Below are 21,802 nucleotides of genomic sequence, written 5' to 3' on the forward strand. Positions count from 1 at the left end.
TGCTACAAAAGAATGGCCCAAGGAGGTAATTACGAATGGAAGATGGCAAAGAGAAGAAATTTAAAAACAGGATTACTCACGGACGTTGCCTCAAATCGGTGGCCGGAGCTGGTTGTCAAAAGCCTCCGCCTCGGTAGAATACTGCATTCAAGTGCTGATGCCACGAAATTAGAGTTGGTGAATGCGAATAATTTTATTTGCAGCGCGGTGCCGTAGGTGACTGTCGGGATAGCAGAAGGGGTAAAGAAGAGAGCAGCGGTAAAAGTCCAACGAGAAAAATACCAAAGGAGCACAGTAAGAAGAGACGGCAGAGAAGGTCATTACGGAGCGGAGGCACAGGCGCTGTGTGGGAGCGTGTGAGGCGGCGGAGCAGCGCACGGTGTCGCTGCAGGCTCAGGAACGGCGTGTGGGCGGCTCCGCCCCGGTGCGGCGGAGAGCCCGGCTGTGAGCGCGGGGGGGCGGCGCGGGCCGGGCAGCAGAGCCGCTGCGTCCGGGCGGCGGCGGGGAGCCGTGCGGGGCCCGTGCCGGGGCCGGCAGGCAGAGCGGCGGCGGCGGCGGCGGCGGCGGCAGGGATGGGCGAGCGGCGGTGCGCGTTGGTGCGGGTGCTGGTGCTGCAGGCGGCCTGGGCGGCGGCGGGCGGGCAGGTGCGCTACTCGGTGCCGGAGGAAGCGAAGGCCGGCACGGTGCTGGGCCGTCTGGCGCAGGACCTGGGCCTGGAGGCGGGCGAGGCGGAGGCGCGGCGGCTGCGGCTGGTGGCGCAGGGCCGGCGGGCGAGCGTGGAGGTGAGCGGGGCGAGCGGCGCGCTGGTGCTGAGCTCGCGGCTGGACCGGGAGGAGCTGTGCGGCAAGAGCGCGCCGTGCGCGCTGCGCCTGGAGGTGCTGGTGGAGCGGCCGCTGCGCGTGTTCCATGTGGAGCTGGAGGTCACCGACATCAACGACAATGCCCCCGTCTTCCCCGCCGCACGAAAAAACATCAGCATCGCAGAATTGTCTGTGCCGGGATCTCGTTTCCCGCTGGAGGGCGCGTCGGATGCGGATATCGGAGCGAATGCTCAGCTCACCTATACACTCAGTCCCAGCGAGCATTTTACACTTGATGTTAAATCGTCTGATGATAACAGGAAGTCTCTATTTCTGGTGCTTACAAATCCTTTAGACCGCGAGACGATTCCAGTTCACCGGTTGGTGCTGACAGCGAGTGACGCGGGCCGGCCGTCTCTGACAGGGACAATGGAGCTGCTGATCTCGGTGCTGGATGCGAATGACAACGCACCCCAGTTCAACCAGTCGGTGTATAAAGTGCAGCTACCAGAGAATGCTACAGAGGGGACACTTGTAGTGCGTGTGAATGCCACGGACCCGGACGAAGGAAGCAATAAAGAGTTTTCTTATCACATCTTGAGCTCGATTCCTATCAGTATCAAAGAACTCTTTACCATTGACAGAAAGACGGGAGAGATCAGACTCATTGGTACCCTGGACTTTGAAAATGTCCGTTTACACGAATTGCAAATCGAAGCAACAGATAAAGGGACACCCCCGCTGTCAGGTCACTGCAGCGTGGAGCTGGAGGTGCTGGACGTGAACGACAACGCGCCGGAGGTGCGGGTGACGTCGCTGTCGGTGCCGGTGCCGGAGGACGCGTCGTTGGGGACGGTGGTGGCCCTGCTGAGCGTGTCGGACCGGGACTCGGGGGCGAACGGTCGCGTGCGGTGCTGGGTGTGGCCGGCGTCGCCGTTCGGTCTGGAGGCGACGTTCGCGGGCTCGTACTCGCTGGTGCTGCGCGAGGCGCTGGACCGGGAGCGGGTGTCGGAGTACGAGGTGGAGGTGCGTGCGGAGGACGGCGGGGCGCCGTCGCTGCGCGCCAGCCGCGGGCTGCGGGTGCCGGTGTCGGACGTGAACGACAACGCGCCGGCGTTCGCGCAGGCCGTGTACACGGTGCTGGCGCGGGAGAACAACGCGGCGGGCGCGGAGCTGGCGCGGCTGTGGGCGCGGGACCCGGACGAGGCGGGCAACGGGCGCGTGAGCTACTCGGTGTGGGAGGGCGGCGCGGCGGCGGTGTCGCCGTCGGGGGCGGCGGGCGGCGGGTGGCGGCCGGCGTCGAGCTACGTGTCGGTGGACGCGGAGAGCGGGCGCGTGTGGGCGCTGCAGCCCTTGGACTACGAGGAGCTGCAGGTGCTGCAGTTCGAGGTGCGCGCGGTGGACGCGGGCGAGCCGCCGCTGTGCGGCAACGCCACGGTGCAGCTGTTCGTGCTGGACGAGAACGACAACGCTCCGGCGCTGCTGCCGCCCGCGGGCCCGGTACCGGAGGCGGGCGGCGCGGCGGGCGAGGCGGCGGAGCCGGGGGCGGCGGCGGCGGGGGCGGTGTCGGTGTCGGGCACGCTGTGGGCGTGGGCGGCGTGGGGGGCGCCGGCGGGGCAGGTGGTGGCGAAGATCCGCGCCGTGGACGCCGACTCGGGCTACAACGCGTGGCTGCGCTACGAGCTGTGGGAGCCGCGGGGCAAGGGCCCGTTCCGCGTGGGGCTCTACAGCGGCGAGGTGAGCACGGCGCGGGCGCTGGACGAGGCGGACGGCCCTCGCCAGAGGCTGCTGATCGTCGTGCGCGACCACGGCGAGCCGGCGCGCTCGGCCACGGCCACGCTCAGCGTGTCGCTGGTGGAGGCGGCCGAGGCGGCGCTGGCCGCGGGATCCTCGTCGTCTTTGTCGTCGTCTTTGTCGTCGTTGTCGCGGGCGGCGGGTGCGGGCGCGGAGCTGGGCCCCGGGGCGGCGAGCGCGGCGACGAACGTGTGGCTGGTGGTGGCGATCTGCGCCGTGTCGAGCCTGTTCCTGCTGGCCGTGGTGCTGTACGGGGCGTCGCGCTGGGCGCCGCGGGCGGCCGTGCTGTCGGGGCCCGGGCCCACGACGCTCGTGTGCACCAGCGAAGTGGGCAGCTGGTCGTACTCGCAGCGCCACAGCCGCAGCCTGTGCGTGGCGGACGGCGCGGGCAAGAGCGACCTCATGGTTTTCAGCCCCAACTTCCCTCCGCCGCCGCCGCCGGGCCCCGCGGCCAAGGACACGCAGCCGGAGCCCTCCGCTCTCCTCGACACGGTCAGTGGCACGTCCTTGCTCACTTCTCGCTCTTTCATCCGATGCCTCTTTTCTCCTTTGCGTGTTCCTCCTGCTCCCTGGGGAATTCTTTCTTGTAGCGAGGCTCCGCCCCCGCAGCCTGACGGCAAGGGGTGTTTAAGGATATTAAAGGAACATTTCCATCTTTGGCCCCGTCCTTCCCTGATTTTGTACGTTTTTGTGTGTAGAAGCAGAAATAGCATATTATGGCACCCTGGAGCTCTTACCATCTGCAGCTGAGTCTTGGTGTGCTGGGAAGGTTTTGTACCGTAGAATGAAATCACTCCTACTGACGTGAGAGGTGCCTCGAGGTGCCAGCTTTGCATGCAACTTCCTAACTTTTCTGTATGAAGGGTTTCAATGTCAGGTTGATGCAAGAACACAGGACAAGCCGTGGTGGTGACAGTCCCTCAGTCACTTTGTACTGACTTAATGCCTTTGATGGCTCCTGACCATCTTGGTGTTAGGTCTGGATTATTATTTGAAACTGTTCCCTTTCATTGTCCTTGCCATAGATGTGACACAAAATTACACTTGGGACTTCAAATTTTTGGCTCCCTGTGGAAACAATAATTCTGCATTTAGGTTCAATCTCATTAAGAAAGTAGGAAAGGCAGTAAGAACTTTTACTATCATCTTTTTCCTTGTATATTTTTTTCTTCCTGTAAATGGAAGTAAAGGAATAAGCATGCTTATTAAAGTGAGTGTGGCAGTGGCAGGGAAAGGCCCAGATATTTCCTGATGTGACCTTGAGCAGAGGGAAGACCTGCCAAGGAAGATGGGATTCATTGGGAAGGCCCTGACTATCTTATGACAAGAGTGAGTGATGATGTGGTTGTCTCGAGAACTCATGTCCCCGAGTGAGCAATGAAGGATAACTAGAGAAAGCTGTGAGGCAGGATGGGCACAGAGTGCTTCTGCCTGGGATCCTTTGCAAGGCTCTGAGGTTCTGAAGTTGGAGGTCTTGTTGATCTTGAGATGCTGTGTGGTACTGAAATGGCCAAAATGTCCTTTGAGGTTATGAAGTTTTCCCAAAACAGCAAGAGATTTATGCTGATACATCATGACTGTACAAAATGTGCTAGTAAGAGGAAACACAATGCTGAATATTGTTTGATGAACAATGCCCTTTTATTTTGAGAAGGCATTGTGGGAGGTTAGGACTTCATCTTGCTGGAGTCCTTGTGTAGGGGTAGACATCTATAGTAGCTTCCTCAGCTGTTGATTTTGCCTTGATGGTTCCTTGCTGCTTGTCAAGTGGGATTTGCAAGAGGATGTGATGGGGAGGAAGGTATAATCTGTGTGTGCCACATTTCTCCAACTTGAGCACTTGCAGGATCAGCCTCAGTAGAAATGCAGTGTCCCCTTGTCATGCTCAACCCTGATACCTGCACAACCACACCAAACCTTCCAGAGCAGCCCAGTTCTGATGCTATCACAGAAATTCTCCCCCACAGTTTATTTTGTGACTGTGCTTGTGCTTCAGCAAAAGCTGCAGGTTTGGTTCTCTCTAAACAAAATTAATCTGGACCAGGATCAGAGCTGTCACTCTGATCACAGAATTTTAAACATCTCTAATGTGTGCCTTTGTGATGTTTCCATCTGAGACTGCTGAAAAAGCACAGAACATTTAGGGTGAATTTTACGGAGCCTGCCAGACATTCTGTGGCTTTGCATCCCTTCATAAGTTCTTTGTGCCGATTGTGAGGGAAGGTGGGGATGTGCAAAGGCCTGGCTCATGCTCAGAGTGGGCATTCTTGCTGGGGCAAGCTGTTTTGGTGGGGCAGCTTGGCTGCTGCAGCTGTAATCCTCCAAGTGGCAGGGAGTGTTGCTTGGTCAAGGGGAGCGTGACTTTGAGGGGGGAAGTTTCTTCACTGGGGAAATGGAGATGCTGTGTAGCATAAGCACCATCACTGGGGAAGAAAAAAGAAAAGCTCCAGCCTCTTAGCTGGGCATTAATTTCCCAGAGCTTGGTATAGAGGATTCCCCTGGAAAACCTTGTGAGGACACCTGTCACTCAGGGTTGCTTGCCTGGGATCCTCTCAGGTCCTTCTGAAGTCCTGTGTATCCTTGGTATTCTCCATGCTCTTCCTGAGAGATATGAAGACATCTACCATACACAACTCAGATCACTTGCTTTGGAAAATATGGTGTTGGTGAAACAGAGCTTTTCCAAATATCAGTCTCGCTTGGTCAGCCTTCCTTGAAACTCTCCTTGTTTACATCTCTGCCCTTGTCTTGACGTAGATTTGAAAAGGTTTTGTCCATAATCATGAAGTTGCCAGACCTGGCATTTTGGTATGGTAGAATGGTACCTTCTAGTTTTCTTCTCTCCTTTCACCAAAAAATTCCATGTTTTATACTTTTTTATTCTTTTGCATTTGCAGTGGGTTGGTAACAGTTGATGAAATGCAGGCTGTTGAATTTTGGCAACTGTCACGTAGCAGAGTTTCCATCAGCTGAGCATTGGTATGAGGGATGGATTTTCCAGTCTTCTAAGCTGAGGTTGACGTTGGGAGAATGTCCTTAGATTTGCAGGGTCCCTCCTATTTTCCATGTGATAAAAGTGCATGAAGAAGCATTGTGCTCTGTTCAGTGGTTTACAGGCTTTTGAAGAATGTGGGTAATTTCTCCCTAATCATCTTCCCAGAAATCTCTGATAACATTAAAAAAAAAAATGCCTCAGAATCAATTCTGTCACTTGAAAGTAAATATTTTCTGAAGAAGGAGACAGGGATGCTTCAGGTAAGTTGCTGCTACCTAAAGAAGATGAGTCTGAAAAACAGCTGTGCCTTTATATATCTTTAGTCATGGTATCTTCATTCTGGATTGACCAAATGTGCCTGAATTTGGAGTTGGACTTGATGATCCTTAAGGGTGCCTTCCAGTCTGGAATGTTCTATGATTCCTTTGCTGGATCAGCAGAGCACCACTGCCTCCTCCCATTCCTATCTTGCTGCTTCCAGACACAGTATGAACAAATAATAGGAAGCACAGACGAAGAAGAGACCCTAACACATTTCTCAGGGTGGATGTGTTGAGAGTCGGGGGTGTGTTCTCAGAGAAAATGACACAGATAAAATGACTTTATTGCCTTTACTCTGTGAATCAGGCTATGCAAGGCATTCCACGGGGAGAAACGCCCCTGGGGATGGATGTTCTTGCTCTGTGTTGCTGACTGTGCTGGCCTGCCTGAAACACGAAGCTGGAAATTTACATTCATCATGAAGCTGGCAAATGAGGCCTGAAGAACAGTTCTTCATCGAGGTACATGAAGAGTGTTTGGGAGCCGTGGTGGCTCCATATTTTTTCAGCATTCAGGAAAGACTGGTGTGCTGAGCCATGATGGGTTTGAGTCCCTGAAGAAGATTCCCCCTGGGTTGTTTGTGCTAATATCAAAGTACCAAGGGATTTGGCCTGTGTTTCAGAGGGCTGTGAATTCTCTCCCTTAAGAGGATGGGCCTGAAGAGTGTGGTTTCCTTCCAGAAGGTGAGGTGAAGGAGTACTTTGTCGTTCTGGTATAGACTTGAAGTGAGTATGAAGTTTGTTCCTTGAGTGGAAAGATGGAAGACGACAACAGAGAAGAATGAGAATTGTTACCAATGGTGTGTTTGTGCTTCATGGGGACGGTGATGTAATCACATGGAAAAATATATTGATCACAGAGATGGAGAAGAAACAAAGAGAGAAGAAAAGAGTATGTGTGTACATATGGACAGTGAAGAGGAAGGAAGGAAGGAAGGAAGGAAGGAAGGAAGGAAGGAAGGAAGGAAGGAAGGAAGGAAGGAAGGAAGGAAGGAAGGAAGGAAGGAAGGAAGGAAGGAAGGAAGGAAGGAAGGAAGGAAGGAAGGAAGGAAGGAAGGAAGGAAGGAAGGAAGGAAGGAAGGAAGGAAGGAAGGAAGGAAGGAAGGAAGGAAGGAAGGAAGGAAGTCACTGTACACATAAAGGGAAAGCAAGAAAGGAGGACATAAAAGGAGTGAGAGAAGAGAAGGGAAAGAAAGAAGATGCTATGAAGAAATGACACAAGGAGGTAATTAAGAATAGAAGATGACATAGAAAACAACAGCAAAGGAGATGAGCAGTACACAACGACCTTACCTTTAATGGCTGTGAGAAGCAGGTCCTCAATAGACTCCACCTTGAATAGAATATTCAGCGGTCCGATCCTACTGCAACGTAAGTCGAGTTCGTAGATTTGGCTTGGTTTTCCTGATGTCTGGCTCCGGAGGCTTCTTGCGAGTTACCAGAAGTGGTAAAGAAGAGGGAAAAGAAAGTCTAACATGAAGGACGAGAAAGGTTGGAAGAGAAAAAGCAGAGGAAATGGCCATGACTGAGCGGAGGCGCGGGCGCAGTGTGGGAGCGTGTGAGGCGGCGGAGCAGCGCACGGTGTCGCTGCAGGCTCAGGAACGGCGTGTGGGCGGCTCCGCCCCGGTGCGGCGGAGAGCCCGGCTGTGAGCGCGGGGGGGCGGCGCGGGCCGGGCAGCAGAGCCGCTGCGTCCGGGCGGCGGCGGGGAGCCGTGCGGGGCCCGTGCCGGGGCCGGCAGGCAGAGCGGCGGCGGCGGCGGCGGCGGCGGCGGCGGCGGCGGCAGGGATGGGCGAGCGGCGGTGCGCGTTGGTGCGGGTGCTGGTGCTGCAGGCGGCCTGGGCGGCGGCGGGCGGGCAGGTGCGCTACTCGGTGCCGGAGGAAGCGAAGGCCGGCACGGTGCTGGGCCGTCTGGCGCAGGACCTGGGCCTGGAGGCGGGCGAGGCGGAGGCGCGGCGGCTGCGGCTGGTGGCGCAGGGCCGGCGGGCGAGCGTGGAGGTGAGCGGGGCGAGCGGCGCGCTGGTGCTGAGCTCGCGGCTGGACCGGGAGGAGCTGTGCGGCAAGAGCGCGCCGTGCGCGCTGCGCCTGGAGGTGCTGGTGGAGCGGCCGCTGCGCGTGTTCCATGTGGAGCTGGAGGTCACCGACATCAACGACAATGCCCCCGTCTTCCCTGCCTCGAGCAGAAACCTCAGCATCGCAGAATGGACCACTCTGCCGGGGTCTCGTTTCCCGCTGGAGGGCGCATCGGATGCGGATATCGGAGTGAACGCTCAGCTCACCTATACACTCAGTCCCAGCGAGCATTTTACACTCGATGTTAAATCGTCTGATGAAAACAGGAAGTCTCTGTTTCTGGTGCTCGCAAAGCCTTTAGACCGTGAGACAATTCCCGTTCACCGGTTGGTGCTGACAGCGAGTGACGGGGGCCGGCCGTCTCTGACAGGGACAATGGAACTGGTGATCTCGGTGCTGGATGCGAATGATAACGCGCCTCAATTCAACCAGTCCGTGTATAAAGTGCAGCTGCCAGAGAATGCTACAGAGGGGACACTTGTAGTGCGTGTGAATGCCACGGATCCGGACGAAGGAAGCAATAAAGAGTTTTCTTATCACATCTTGAGGTCCAGTCCCATCGGTAACAAAGAACTCTTTACCATTGACACCAAGACAGGCGAGATCAGACTCATGGGTACCCTGGATTTTGAAAACGTCCGTTTACACGAATTGCAAATCGAAGCGACAGATAAAGGGACACCTCCCCTGTCGGGTCACTGCAGCGTGGAGCTGGAGGTGCTGGACGTGAACGACAACGCGCCGGAGGTGATGGTGACGTCGCTGTCGGTGCCGGTGCCGGAGGACGCGTCGTTGGGGACGGTGGTGGCCCTGCTGAGCGTGTCGGACCGGGACTCGGGGGCGAACGGTCGCGTGCGGTGCTGGGTGTGGCCGGCGTCGCCGTTCGGTCTGGAGGCGACGTTCGCGGGCTCGTACTCGCTGGTGCTGCGCGAGGCGCTGGACCGGGAGCGGGTGTCGGAGTACGAGGTGGAGGTGCGTGCGGAGGACGGCGGGGCGCCGTCGCTGCGCGCCAGCCGCGGGCTGCGGGTGCCGGTGTCGGACGTGAACGACAACGCGCCGGCGTTCGCGCAGGCCGTGTACACGGTGCTGGCGCGGGAGAACAACGCGGCGGGCGCGGAGCTGGCGCGGCTGTGGGCGCGGGACCCGGACGAGGCGGGCAACGGGCGCGTGAGCTACTCGGTGTGGGAGGGCGGCGCGGCGGCGGTGTCGCCGTCGGGGGCGGCGGGCGGCGGGTGGCGGCCGGCGTCGAGCTACGTGTCGGTGGACGCGGAGAGCGGGCGCGTGTGGGCGCTGCAGCCCTTGGACTACGAGGAGCTGCAGGTGCTGCAGTTCGAGGTGCGCGCGGTGGACGCGGGCGAGCCGCCGCTGTGCGGCAACGCCACGGTGCAGCTGTTCGTGCTGGACGAGAACGACAACGCTCCGGCGCTGCTGCCGCCCGCGGGCCCGGTACCGGAGGCGGGCGGCGCGGCGGGCGAGGCGGCGGAGCCGGGGGCGGCGGCGGCGGGGGCGGTGTCGGTGTCGGGCACGCTGTGGGCGTGGGCGGCGTGGGGGGCGCCGGCGGGGCAGGTGGTGGCGAAGATCCGCGCCGTGGACGCCGACTCGGGCTACAACGCGTGGCTGCGCTACGAGCTGTGGGAGCCGCGGGGCAAGGGCCCGTTCCGCGTGGGGCTCTACAGCGGCGAGGTGAGCACGGCGCGGGCGCTGGACGAGGCGGACGGCCCTCGCCAGAGGCTGCTGATCGTCGTGCGCGACCACGGCGAGCCGGCGCGCTCGGCCACGGCCACGCTCAGCGTGTCGCTGGTGGAGGCGGCCGAGGCGGCGCTGGCCGCGGGATCCTCGTCGTCTTTGTCGTCGTCTTTGTCGTCGTTGTCGCGGGCGGCGGGTGCGGGCGCGGAGCTGGGCCCCGGGGCGGCGAGCGCGGCGACGAACGTGTGGCTGGTGGTGGCGATCTGCGCCGTGTCGAGCCTGTTCCTGCTGGCCGTGGTGCTGTACGGGGCGTCGCGCTGGGCGCCGCGGGCGGCCGTGCTGTCGGGGCCCGGGCCCACGACGCTCGTGTGCGCCAGCGAAGTGGGCAGCTGGTCGTACTCGCAGCGCCACAGCCGCAGCCTGTGCGTGGCGGACGGCGCGGGCAAGAGCGACCTCATGGTTTTCAGCCCCAACTTCCCTCCGCCGCCGCCGCCGGGCCCCGCGGCCAAGGACACGCAGCCGGAGCCCTCCGCTCTCCTCGACACGGTCAGTCGCTCTCCCATTCTCGCTTTGACCCCTCTTACCCTTCCCCTTGACAGTTTCTGTCTGGTGCCGGACTCCGCCCTCGTTACGCAGGGGCGGTCCGTGTTCCACCGTCGTTTACCCTTTGACTGCCGGTTTCATTATCCCTTTTCTTCATGCTCTGCAATGTGTTACATCACAGCAAGTTTTTTTATGCCACTCTGGTCTCTCTTCCACTTATCGTGTTTAGAAGGGAAGCACTCAAAAATACTTAAATTTTAGTGTGCTCTGTGCAAAATTGTAGAAAATACTTTTTTGTCTTGCAGAGTCTCTTGAGTTTTGGCTTTTTGAGTGCACTGAGAATGGAGGTCATATATATCTGTCACTTTCTTCTCTATTCTATACTTTTAGAACCTTCAGTGGCTGTTTCAGTATCAGTCACCGGCTGTGTTGAAGCCACATCTTTCTCTTGTCCACTCAGCCTTGTATTTCCCTTCATCGAAAATATTTTGCCAGTTTCCTATCTAGGTCTTCAGAGTCAGTAACTCTTTCTGCAGTTCCTTTCATCAGTGCTGTATTTGATCTGTGCTCCGTAGGGTGATATCTCCTGTAATCTTTGGTACATCACCGTCCGTGAATTTCTGAGATCCCCTCATGAGTTATTAAATGGAACAATTCTTGGTAAAGATCTCTGCCCAGCTGCAGTGTTTACCTTATCTTGTTGGTGCTACCAGGTCTGGTTTTCTTCCATCTGTGCTGTTAATCACAACTCTGAGTGCCTCTTTCAGTCTTTAATTTTGAATGGAGCATCTTCACTTGCCCATATTTCCCTGTCTTACAGGTGGGGAAGTTCTAAAGAATTTCTTGCTTTTGACTGCTGCAAGTTGTTGGTTTCCAGTCTTTTCTTACTCAGAAGTCTGTGGTGCTTTTTGATTCGCCTCTGAAACAGAATCCATATAGAAAGTTCTGGTTTCTTCAGCATGCATGGCATATATTTGTTTGCAAAGTAGTACAGAATTACTATGAACATGAAAAATAAATGTATTTCACGTTTCCCCCTTCTAAGCATGATTGAAATACACTTTCTAATGTAAGGTACTTAATTGCAGAAGAACACGAACTGAAGTAGATGTCAAAATGTGCAGCTGTGGTGCCAGACCGAGCAAGACATATTGTTAAAGGAGTTGTTTTTGGTGGATTAACGTATCTGTAGAAGCACCTCAGTTTGGTTTCTGACTTGGGTAGTCCCATGTACCCAGCAGTCATAGGCATTGAATTTCTAGGATGTTGTGGGATTTTAACATTATCTACGTTTACTTAATTTAATTTTATTTTTCCCTTCCCTGAGAATACTTTTTAAAATAAACAGGTTTTTTTTTTTTGTCTCATTGTGTGCTTGCCTTATCATAATCATATGAATATGAAGATGGATGATGGTTGAAACTCCCAATTTCCACATAGAGGGATTTAGCTTGACTTTATCAGGAGATGTGTTGGCAATTGTGAGTGAAAGCCACGCTGCCAAATAATGCTCTTTTATTTCAGAGTCTGTGCCTCTTGCTATCACTGTGGTTCCCTGTCTTGTAGTCTCTCAAGGTGAATTTTACTTTGAGAGAAAGCCGTGAGGCTTCAGGTTTCATTTGTTTCTGCCTTCATAGAAACGGGTACAGAAACGCTGGCAAGCCAGCGGGGATTTGAGAAGATGGAAAAAAAACATGTTTGCTTTTTCAGCCCTGCTTTCCTGAAATTTTGAGCAGTGATCCTTGAACACAAGCTTGACAATAGAGACCTAGAAGTAAATCAAGACAACAGTTAGAATAGCAACACGTGTAATTAAAAATACCTGTCGAGGGATCTACATAGATTTTTTTAGTGTTTTGTAATGTCCTTTTGTATTGTTTTTTACCTCTGGGTGCAGGCATCGTTGATTCTTCCTGTGGTAGAAGCAGCAACTCGGTAATCTGTGAAATTATCTGGTTTATGTTACTGCCTGGCCTACAGGGCAGGGCAGCAGCAAGTGCTGTAGTTGTGTCCAGAAGAGGCTCTGATGCATTTATATCAGTAGATGAGGCGGGAGCCTGGGAACATGTTATGAGATGAACTGTGCCTTGCCAGAACAATGGTGCAACCCTTTTATCTTGTCTTCAGTTGTGTCAGGCTTGTTTGATTCTGCTGTGTCCTGCAGCTGCTCCTCTCCATCAGTAATGGGAACATTGTCTTGCCATACTGTGAGTTTCTACCTTCCTAAAAATAATAACCAAGGCCTTGATCTTCATTGTCCAGCTACACTTGGGAGATAAAACTTACAGAAAATACTTCACTGACACATGAAGATGAGAGTTCAGGTTCCCTGAGCTATTTCACCCTTCTGAGAGGATTTCTGCTCTGTCGATTATGTTTAGAGCAGAGAGTCAGGATGTTGCTGATGGAGTTGAAAGTTTTTGGAATTGGTACGTGCTGATGCTTTACTCGGTTGGAAATACATTTCAGAAGGCAAAACAATTCTGCTATGGACAGACACAGGTATTTGTAATATGATGGGTTTACTGTATTATTTACTCTACAAAAAACCAAGGAGACTGTGGAATTGCTCAGCTACATCCCTGTCACAAATCTATGAAAAGGTAAGCAATTTCTGTTCGTTTCTACCATTCCTGGACTAGACCACACGCATTACATGTGAATCTGTCTTCTGAAGACCCGAGTACTTTCTATAGATGGAAGATCGAGGATACTTCTGTATCTGGTATTTCTGTACTTCTGATCGAATCTTCTTCTGTAGAGGAAACAGCTGAAATACGTTCCAGAAGAAAACATAAATGAGAAAATCGAGTTATGTCGCCTCAGGCATAAGAGAAGATAAAGTCTGGAGATCAGAAGCAGGGTAGGCTTTATGCAGTGAAGATATTCCTAGGTACGACTCCTGGATTAATATGTACGTTCTGGCAAGTGTACTTCTCAATTAAAGTGCCTTAAGGAAGGAGAAAAGGAAGAGGAGAAGGAGGAGGAGAAAGGGAGGAGACAAAAGAACTCACGATTACCGCTGCGGAGGAAGGCAGTGTTCGGACGGGAAATCCCGGAGCGTGTCGGACGAGCGGGCGGAGCCGCGGCAGGTCCATCCCCGCACGGAGCCGCTGCGGCAGCGGGAGCAGGACAGCAGGCAGCGGCTCACGAAGGAGCCACGGTCGGACACCAGGTGCCGCTGTTGGCCGCGAAGGCGCCGTGAGACACGGAAGGGCGGCAGCTCCTCCCCGAGCCTCAGTCACGGTGCCGTCAGCGGGAAGAACGATGCGGGAGACCGGCCCGGGCGGAGCACAGAGAAAGCGGAACGGCGTGCCTCTCTTACCGGGGAGACCCTAAGGCGGAAGTCGGGGGAGCGGCGGGGAGCAGGACAGGGCCAGGGAAGGGGCTGGAGGCACCAGCGGCGGCGATGCGGTGGGGAGCCGTGCTGCGGGTGCTGGTGCTGCAGGCGGCCTGGGCGGCGGCGGGCGGGCAGGTGCGCTACTCGGTGCCGGAGGAAGCGAAGGCCGGCACGGTGCTGGGCCGTCTGGCGCAGGACCTGGGCCTGGAGGCGGGCGAGGCGGAGGCGCGGCGGCTGCGGCTGGTGGCGCAGGGCCGGCGGGCGAGCGTGGAGGTGAGCGGGGCGAGCGGCGCGCTGGTGCTGAGCTCGCGGCTGGACCGGGAGGAGCTGTGCGGCAAGAGCGCGCCGTGCGCGCTGCGCCTGGAGGTGCTGGTGGAGCGGCCGCTGCGCGTGTTCCATGTGGAGCTGGAGGTCACCGACATCAACGACAATGCCCCCGTCTTCCGTGTGGATGAAGAAGCCCTCAGCATCGCGGAATCGTCTATGCCCGGGTCTCGTTTCCCACTGGAGGGCGCATCGGATGCGGATATCGGAGCGAACGCTCAGCTCACCTATACACTCAGTCCCAGCGAGTATTTCAGTCTTGATCATCAGGGGAATAATGACCAGAGAGCGTCTTTGGGTCTTATTTTAACGAAAGCTTTGGACCGCGAGACGATTCCCGTTCACCGGTTGGTGCTGACAGCGAGTGACGGGGGCCGGCCGTCTCTGACGGGGACAATGGAACTGGTGATCTCGGTGCTGGATGCAAACGACAATCCGCCCCAGTTCAACCAGTCGGTGTATAAAGTTAAAGTCTTAGAAGGTTCAGAGCACGGGACTCTGTTAGTCACGCTTAGTGCCACTGATCCTGACGAAGGGATCAATAGCGATATTGTATATTCATTTAGTAGACGTGTTAGTACAAAAGTTAAAGAAATGTTCACTATTGACGAAAACAAAGGGGAAATCAGACTTCAAGGGAAATTAGATTATGAAGAAATTGACAGTTACGAGATCCCTGTAGAAGCAAGGGACAAAGGCTTCCCCCCGCTGTCGGGTCACTGCAGCGTGGTGCTGGAGGTGCTGGACGTGAACGACAACGCGCCGGAGGTGATGGTGACGTCGCTGTCGGTGCCGGTGCCGGAGGACGCGTCGTTGGGGACGGTGGTGGCCCTGCTGAGCGTGTCGGACCGGGACTCGGGGGCGAACGGTCGCGTGCGGTGCTGGGTGTGGCCGGCGTCGCCGTTCGGTCTGGAGGCGACGTTCGCGGGCTCGTACTCGCTGGTGCTGCGCGAGGCGCTGGACCGGGAGCGGGTGTCGGAGTACGAGGTGGAGGTGCGTGCGGAGGACGGCGGGGCGCCGTCGCTGCGCGCCAGCCGCGGGCTGCGGGTGCCGGTGTCGGACGTGAACGACAACGCGCCGGCGTTCGCGCAGGCCGTGTACACGGTGCTGGCGCGGGAGAACAACGCGGCGGGCGCGGAGCTGGCGCGGCTGTGGGCGCGGGACCCGGACGAGGCGGGCAACGGGCGCGTGAGCTACTCGGTGTGGGAGGGCGGCGCGGCGGCGGTGTCGCCGTCGGGGGCGGCGGGCGGCGGGTGGCGGCCGGCGTCGAGCTACGTGTCGGTGGACGCGGAGAGCGGGCGCGTGTGGGCGCTGCAGCCCTTGGACTACGAGGAGCTGCAGGTGCTGCAGTTCGAGGTGCGCGCGGTGGACGCGGGCGAGCCGCCGCTGTGCGGCAACGCCACGGTGCAGCTGTTCGTGCTGGACGAGAACGACAACGCTCCGGCGCTGCTGCCGCCCGCGGGCCCGGTACCGGAGGCGGGCGGCGCGGCGGGCGAGGCGGCGGAGCCGGGGGCGGCGGCGGCGGGGGCGGTGTCGGTGTCGGGCACGCTGTGGGCGTGGGCGGCGTGGGGGGCGCCGGCGGGGCAGGTGGTGGCGAAGATCCGCGCCGTGGACGCCGACTCGGGCTACAACGCGTGGCTGCGCTACGAGCTGTGGGAGCCGCGGGGCAAGGGCCCGTTCCGCGTGGGGCTCTACAGCGGCGAGGTGAGCACGGCGCGGGCGCTGGACGAGGCGGACGGCCCTCGCCAGAGGCTGCTGATCGTCGTGCGCGACCACGGCGAGCCGGCGCGCTCGGCCACGGCCACGCTCAGCGTGTCGCTGGTGGAGGCGGCCGAGGCGGCGCTGGCCGCGGGATCCTCGTCGTCTTTGTCGTCGTCTTTGTCGTCGTTGTCGCGGGCGGCGGGTGCGGGCGCGGAGCTGGGCCCCGGGGCGGCGAGCGCGGCGACGAACGTGTGGCTGGTGGTGGCGATCTGCGCCGTGTCGAGCCTGTTCCTGCTGGCCGTGGTGCTGTACGGGGCGTCGCGCTGGGCGCCGCGGGCGGCCGTGCTGTCGGGGCCCGGGCCCACGACGCTCGTGTGCGCCAGCGAAGTGGGCAGCTGGTCGTACTCGCAGCGCCACAGCCGCAGCCTGTGCGTGGCGGACGGCGCGGGCAAGAGCGACCTCATGGTTTTCAGCCCCAACTTCCCTCCGCCGCCGCCGCCTGGCCCTGCTGCAGAAAACGGTTCTGCTGGGAAGGGGCCGTCTCTCTCCCCTCTTGCTTCAAGCGTGGTAAGAGTCTTCGATAAGTTACATTTTTGTATCTCTTACTTAATCCATGAATCTTCGAAGTTTTAAAACATCTTTTCTGTTATAAAAGTTTTCGAACAATGTCCTAGCTTTGTAGTGTGTTGTATTTAGATGTGATGATGTGCCTTAGATATGTGTGTTCACTATATGGAATTTCATTTTCTCAATATACGACTGCCCCTCAAAATTTCCATATTTTCTTTCCTTCTTTCATTTTTTAAATATTGTTTTGGATAGGACGTTATTTTGATCATGGGTTTTATTTTTTTTTTTTTTTTACTGCCTACTTGGCATCAAAGTGCAGTGCTAGGTCTTAGAGATATTTTATTTTTCAGCTAAAATAGAGATATTTGTGATAAAATAGAGATATTTGTGATAAAATAGAGATATTTGTGCCTTTCGACATGTGAGTTCTTCAGTAGTTTGATATTTCCTTCATGGTGAATGTAATTGTGTCTTCGAACCAGGCGCCTTTACACTTTTTTGCTGACTGTCGTGTTCATGTGTGCCAAGGCGCACTCGTGAGTTTTTTGATTTATAGAATCTTTCTGAGTGTTGTGATTTGCCGCTCTTGAGAAGCTGAAATCCATGCAGTGACAATTTTGGGCGAAAAGAGTTGATGAAATGTTGGTGGAGGTTGTGAGTGTTGTTCTGCCTCTGGAAGTCTGTCAAAAACATGTGCGTGTGTGAGGGTGGATGCTTTGTGGAAGAATAGAGAAGTGTTTGAGGGAGGGGGTGCTCTCTGGCTATTCCCCACGACCTGATCTCACTCTTCGTAGTGATGGGGCTTCTCTTTTATCCCATCCATCCAGAAATGCGCTGTGAAAAGAAGAGTCCAAATTTGGTGGGAGTGGAAAGAGGCAGGAAAAGTGATTCAGGGAGAATTATAAAGGAATTTTTCTGTGTGGTGTTCAATAGTTCGGGGATGGTAGGTTGAAAGCTTTGGGCTCTCCCAGCAGTAGAGCAGAAAAAAACAAGAGAACAGTTTTCATCCTATTTTCCTCAGCGATTTCCCGATGCAGAGAGCGATTGTTTAATTACCAGGTTGTTTTCAACACCATTATTTTTCAGCTGATCTTGTCCGTGCACTGATGACACTGAATTGACTCGGTTCTCATCTTGGCAAGCTTCAAATAACTCTTTGAGATAAGACTTTAGGGTCACGTTTAGCGCTTCTTGTTCAGTGTCAGAAAATTCGAACAATTTTTAAAGGGAAAAGTGAAAATCTTTTCTCTTTCACTTAATTTTGTCTATAGCTTAAAAGTGAAATGGATAAAGCTGCCGGGGTAGTAAAAACAAGCAGTACGTATATAATTTCATGTTATATATTCAGTTTGTTTGGTTAACTCCCATATTTTTAATATACAGTGACATCTGTAAACGCAGTATTTTTATTTTGACAAAGTTCACTTCGTTGGGTTTTGAGGTAATTGAGTTCTTTAGAGAAAGGACACAGACTGAAGAACTTAAATGACGGATCGTTGTTTCCAAAATCACGAGAATTTAATGGTGCTTATAGGTGCATAGAAAACAGGAACGCATTTTGAAAACTTCGCGTTCTTTTTGAAAAGTACCATAGGAGTGGGTTATCTCTCGTCGATCTGTAGGAAATCATTTGAACATGTCCCACGATTTTCTCTTCTCTTACATGTCTTAGTACCGGCTTTAAATTTGAGTTCTTTGTGTATTTGCTTGGGATTGCTTATTCAGTCTCTTTTATCGTGAGCGGGTGTCCGTGCTGAAGGGGAGTGTGTCATCACCCTGTGATGTGATTAACTGTTCATGAGACACCTTCACTTGTGAGGAGCAAGGGTTACCCCAGCTCTGTACAGCTGTCACTTCTTTCCTTTATTCACATGGATGTGATGCGACCACGATTTTCTAAAGGAAAAACGTCTATTTTAAGCTTATAAACAGATTTAACCACCTCTGCAGAAGATGGAGAAACAGCATTTGCCCACAGGTGTGGGAAGAGACTCGTTTCTTTAGGTTATGATTGAGGGTGATGTGGGGTCTCAGTGCCAATCATTTGCGGCAGGGGAGGATTTGGCTTCTCTTCGGTTCCCCTTGGTTTCTGTGACTGTAGCAATGAGTTGAAGACTTTATCGGGGTTTGCTATAGGCGTACACTGTCAAGAAAATATTCCAACATTTCTGTTAGAAACATAAAACAATCTTAACTTTAGAAACTGCTCGTGGATGCTTTATCGTGTAATAATGTGGGCAGGGTTCGTTAACAGAAGGCTCTAGAATATCCGTCAGTGCCTTGAATAAACGATACCAATTTCGCTTAGAGCTGTCAGTCGCTGTAAGCCCAGGCTGTTCTGACTGCCGCACGTTGTTCTGGAGAGCGCTGCTGATTCAGGCGATGTCACCAGGCACAGCCCTGGCAGCCGAGGCGGGGCTGGCAGCCGGGAGCGCTGCCGAGCGCTTCTGCGGGCGGCTCCGGGAGCGGGAGGAGCGGAGGGGAAGCGACTGCAGCGCCCGCTCCGCCGTGGTGGCCGGAGGATGTTTTGCAGCTTCCAAACGAGATTTTACAGGCAGGGAAATGCTTCCTCGGAGCTGTCAGAGACTCCCAGTGCTCGGCGCGGAGCCGCTCCTGCCGCACGAGAGGGACCGAGTCCCCGTGCCCGCTGTCGCTGGTGTCCTCCCCGGCAGCTTCCGTCAAGGCCGGTGGTCTCTGACTGGGGGTCAGCAGACCGATCTGTTGTGTTAAAGAGACGAGTTCTTGCCTGCGATGTGCTGAATGGCATGAAGTGGGTCCCTGTTTCTGTGCCTTGGTGCGGTTAATGAGGATTTTCGTGGGAATCCAGAAATCCTCTGCATATGAGACTGTTATCCCGGGCTCCTGACAGCAAAAAGTCATCTCTGCTCCCCAAGGAGCAGCTGCGAGCTTTTTGAGGGGCATCCTGACACCACTGCTGGCTCCGCCAGCAGGCACAGCCTGCCTGGGCAAGGAAGAGGGGCTCGGAGCAGATTCCCCCCGCGATGCTGCCAAGAGTTCTTCCCGTCCCATCCATCGGGAGAAGCGCGGGGCTGAGAGTGAGCCCGGGCTGGGGGGGTCCCGCAGGGCTCAGCGCGGGGTGTCTGTCACACCTCCCGAGCAGGAGGAGCCCGGAATTTCGGGTCCTCTCATGTGAAAGGCGATACCGGGGTCCTGGCAGCTCCGCGCTGGCGATTTGGGCGTCGTCCGAGGTCCGGTCGCCCTTGATTCGCAGGCAGACTCTGTTTACTGTCGGGTTCCCATTATTGTGTGAGCTTTTTATGTTCTCCTTCCAGGCGGCGGTGAGTGCTGGAGCGGGGACAGCTGCCGCTGCACAGAGCTCATCCATGGGAGGAGAAACAGCAGAGCTGTTCTTCTGTCTGTTCTCCTTCACAGATTCCCCTGCTGTCTCCCGCTGAAATAGTTTAGCACCAATGGGCTCCCCTCAGTTCTGGTGAGCGCCCCAGGGATTTTCCCAAACCCCAGCACCGAGTGGGACACTTTTAAATCATCGTTGACATAACGATGATGACCAAACACGAGTGTCCCTTCGTGCAGGGCTCCACAGCCACGACACACGACGGTTTTCCTCTTCACCTTTAGTTTTTGCCTTTGCTGGTTTAGCAGTTTCTTCTGGCAGCCACCATTGCTCTGAGCACAACGTGCCTGGCTGGACTAGTGACGTCTAATCGCAGGAAAAGGGGAGGATTGGCTGAAAATGTAAGACAGGGAGGGAGGGAGGATGAGTGCGCTCCGAGGCCGTGTAAGGGAAAGCACCTGGCGGGCAGGGGAACGTGGTGGAAGAGCTCTCTGAACACGTCAGGGAGTGAATCATGATGAGGGGTCGTGTAGAAGTGAGTGATACCTCAGAAGGATCACAAAGATGAATTCCTCCTTGAGTCAGGTCAAACGGGCTCTAAGAATGGGTCCAGCAGAAAAAAGGGAATAGGGAATGGTTTGGATATGGCAAACGTAAGATGAGGGGGTTTAAAGAGAAGTGAGATTGTCTATTGTGATACCAAGGGAAGTGTCTGTGTTAAAGGTGTTTAATATAACTTAGTACTTCAATACAGCATAGTAATGTAATTAGGGTAAGTGACTTGAGATGGTGAGGAGACCGTTGAGATTGGAGACCCTGAAAAAAAGGATTAGGTGGAAGGGTGGCCCAAAAAGACTGAGTACAGACACACTTGAGAATGCCTTGAGCTGGATGTGGAAGGGAAAGCACAAACTGGCAGGGAGGAACATGCCTGGGACTCAGCCAAGCAGAGCAGTGGCTTCACACTATGGGCAAGGCTGGATTCTGCCCCCGTGGCACAACTGTGTTATTCCCTCCATGGCAGCAGTGTCTGTGCTGTAGCTGGCCCTCAGTATTTAATCTTACTAAGCACTGGACCTCGGCTGTGACCCAGAGCTGTTTACCTGAGTGATGTGTGGGCCAGACACTCGTGTGCTGGATTGGGAAGGCAGCGTGGTAGGATCTGGGTGCCAAGACGGTGCTGGCAACATGCACATTCTGGTGAGCAGAACTGCCTGATGCATTCACTGTCCACAGTGGAAAATACAAGAGGACAAACTATGCCAAAACATTAAAGCAGGGTGGCAAGGTTTAAAAATAATGTTAAAAACAAGTGAAGACAAATTCACTTAAGAGTCGCATAAACAAGCACTGGGTGATGCTGCCAAATTAGAGATGTAGCAGAAAAATGAAGAACTTATTTCATGGTTAGTAAGTAGTAAATGAGTGGAATAAAGATTAATATCATTGTGGGCTGCCTTCACTTCTCAAAGGTGAGTACATCTGAGAGGCAATGTGCATTTTGATTTTGGCCATTCATTAATCAGTTTCTGCTAGCATTGCTAGTCTTTCAGGCACCAGAATGAATAACTACAGCTTGTCATTCCAATATTATATTCGAGAAAAATGTGCTTTTGGGGGGGTTTGTCTGCTGAACAAGAGCATGTTGAGTCCCAAATTCTTGGGTTTCTTTATTGTAAACTGAGTCCCAGATGGGCGGGTAGTGTGTTTTACTTGTGTGTGCACCTGAGGGATCAACATGTGGCTTTTCAGTTCTTCCTGAACAGATGGATTTAACCTTGGAGGTTTATGTTAAGGAAATACTTCAGTCTTTCCTGTGGCTTTAATAGATGTTCTTGCATTGGTTCAGGGTGTTTAGAATGACTGTGCATCACTGCAGAGCAGTAAACCCAGCAACTTCTCAGGTATTGTGGATGACATTGTTGCAGAAGAGGAATCTAGGGCAGTTTGGGAGTGGGGGGAGTCTGGATGACAGTTCTGCAGTGATTGGGTAGGAACTGGAATTGGGTATTTCTGCACTTAACCATCAAGAAAAGAAAAAGGGGTAAGCAGCAAACCATTAGTTCTTGCATTGTATACTGTGTGCAGTGGGTTATTGAACAGATTTATGTCCTCTGTGAATTGAGGTGGATGCACAGCAGCAGCTCTGTGGCTTTCTCTCAGCCTTGGGCTGCTACCCCTGAGCTGTAAGGGATTCTATAACATCAATTAGAAGAAGTAAGATGCAACTGCCAGGACCTCCTGGAGTTAAAAAAATCACATCTGCAGACAGCTGTGCTGGAGCAGACCAAAATCTGTTCCAGTGTGCCAGGATGAGGACCTCACTGTGAGACTGTGAGGAT

The 21,802-nt window shown here is 54.7% G+C and overlaps 2 protein-coding genes across 3 annotated transcripts in view; both read left to right on the top strand.

Moving 5' to 3' along the window:
* The first annotated feature begins 140 nt into the window (after positions 1 to 140).
* Positions 141 to 6,950, top strand: LOC147650412 (protocadherin alpha-3-like). The gene has a single exon (XM_086851224.1). The coding sequence runs from the start codon at positions 573 to 575 to the stop codon at positions 3,342 to 3,344; it is 2,772 nt and encodes a 923-aa protein (XP_086707350.1). The 5' UTR covers positions 141 to 572; the 3' UTR covers positions 3,345 to 6,950.
* A 730-nt stretch (positions 6,951 to 7,680) lies between these two features.
* LOC111935707 (protocadherin alpha-C2-like) overlaps positions 7,681 to 21,802 on the top strand; it is a 90,249-nt gene continuing 76,127 nt past the window's right edge. For both annotated transcript variants that reach the window (XM_086851216.1, XM_086851220.1), the window contains exon 1: positions 7,681 to 10,212. In XM_086851216.1, coding sequence (XP_086707342.1) covers positions 7,696 to 10,212 — 2,517 coding nt within the window. In that variant the 5' untranslated portion in view covers positions 7,681 to 7,695. The remainder of the gene's footprint in view (positions 10,213 to 21,802) is intronic.

This window comes from Cyanistes caeruleus, chromosome 15 (genome assembly GCF_971803275.1).
Source record: "Cyanistes caeruleus chromosome 15, bCyaCae1.hap1.1, whole genome shotgun sequence".
NCBI lineage: Eukaryota > Metazoa > Chordata > Aves > Passeriformes > Paridae > Cyanistes > Cyanistes caeruleus.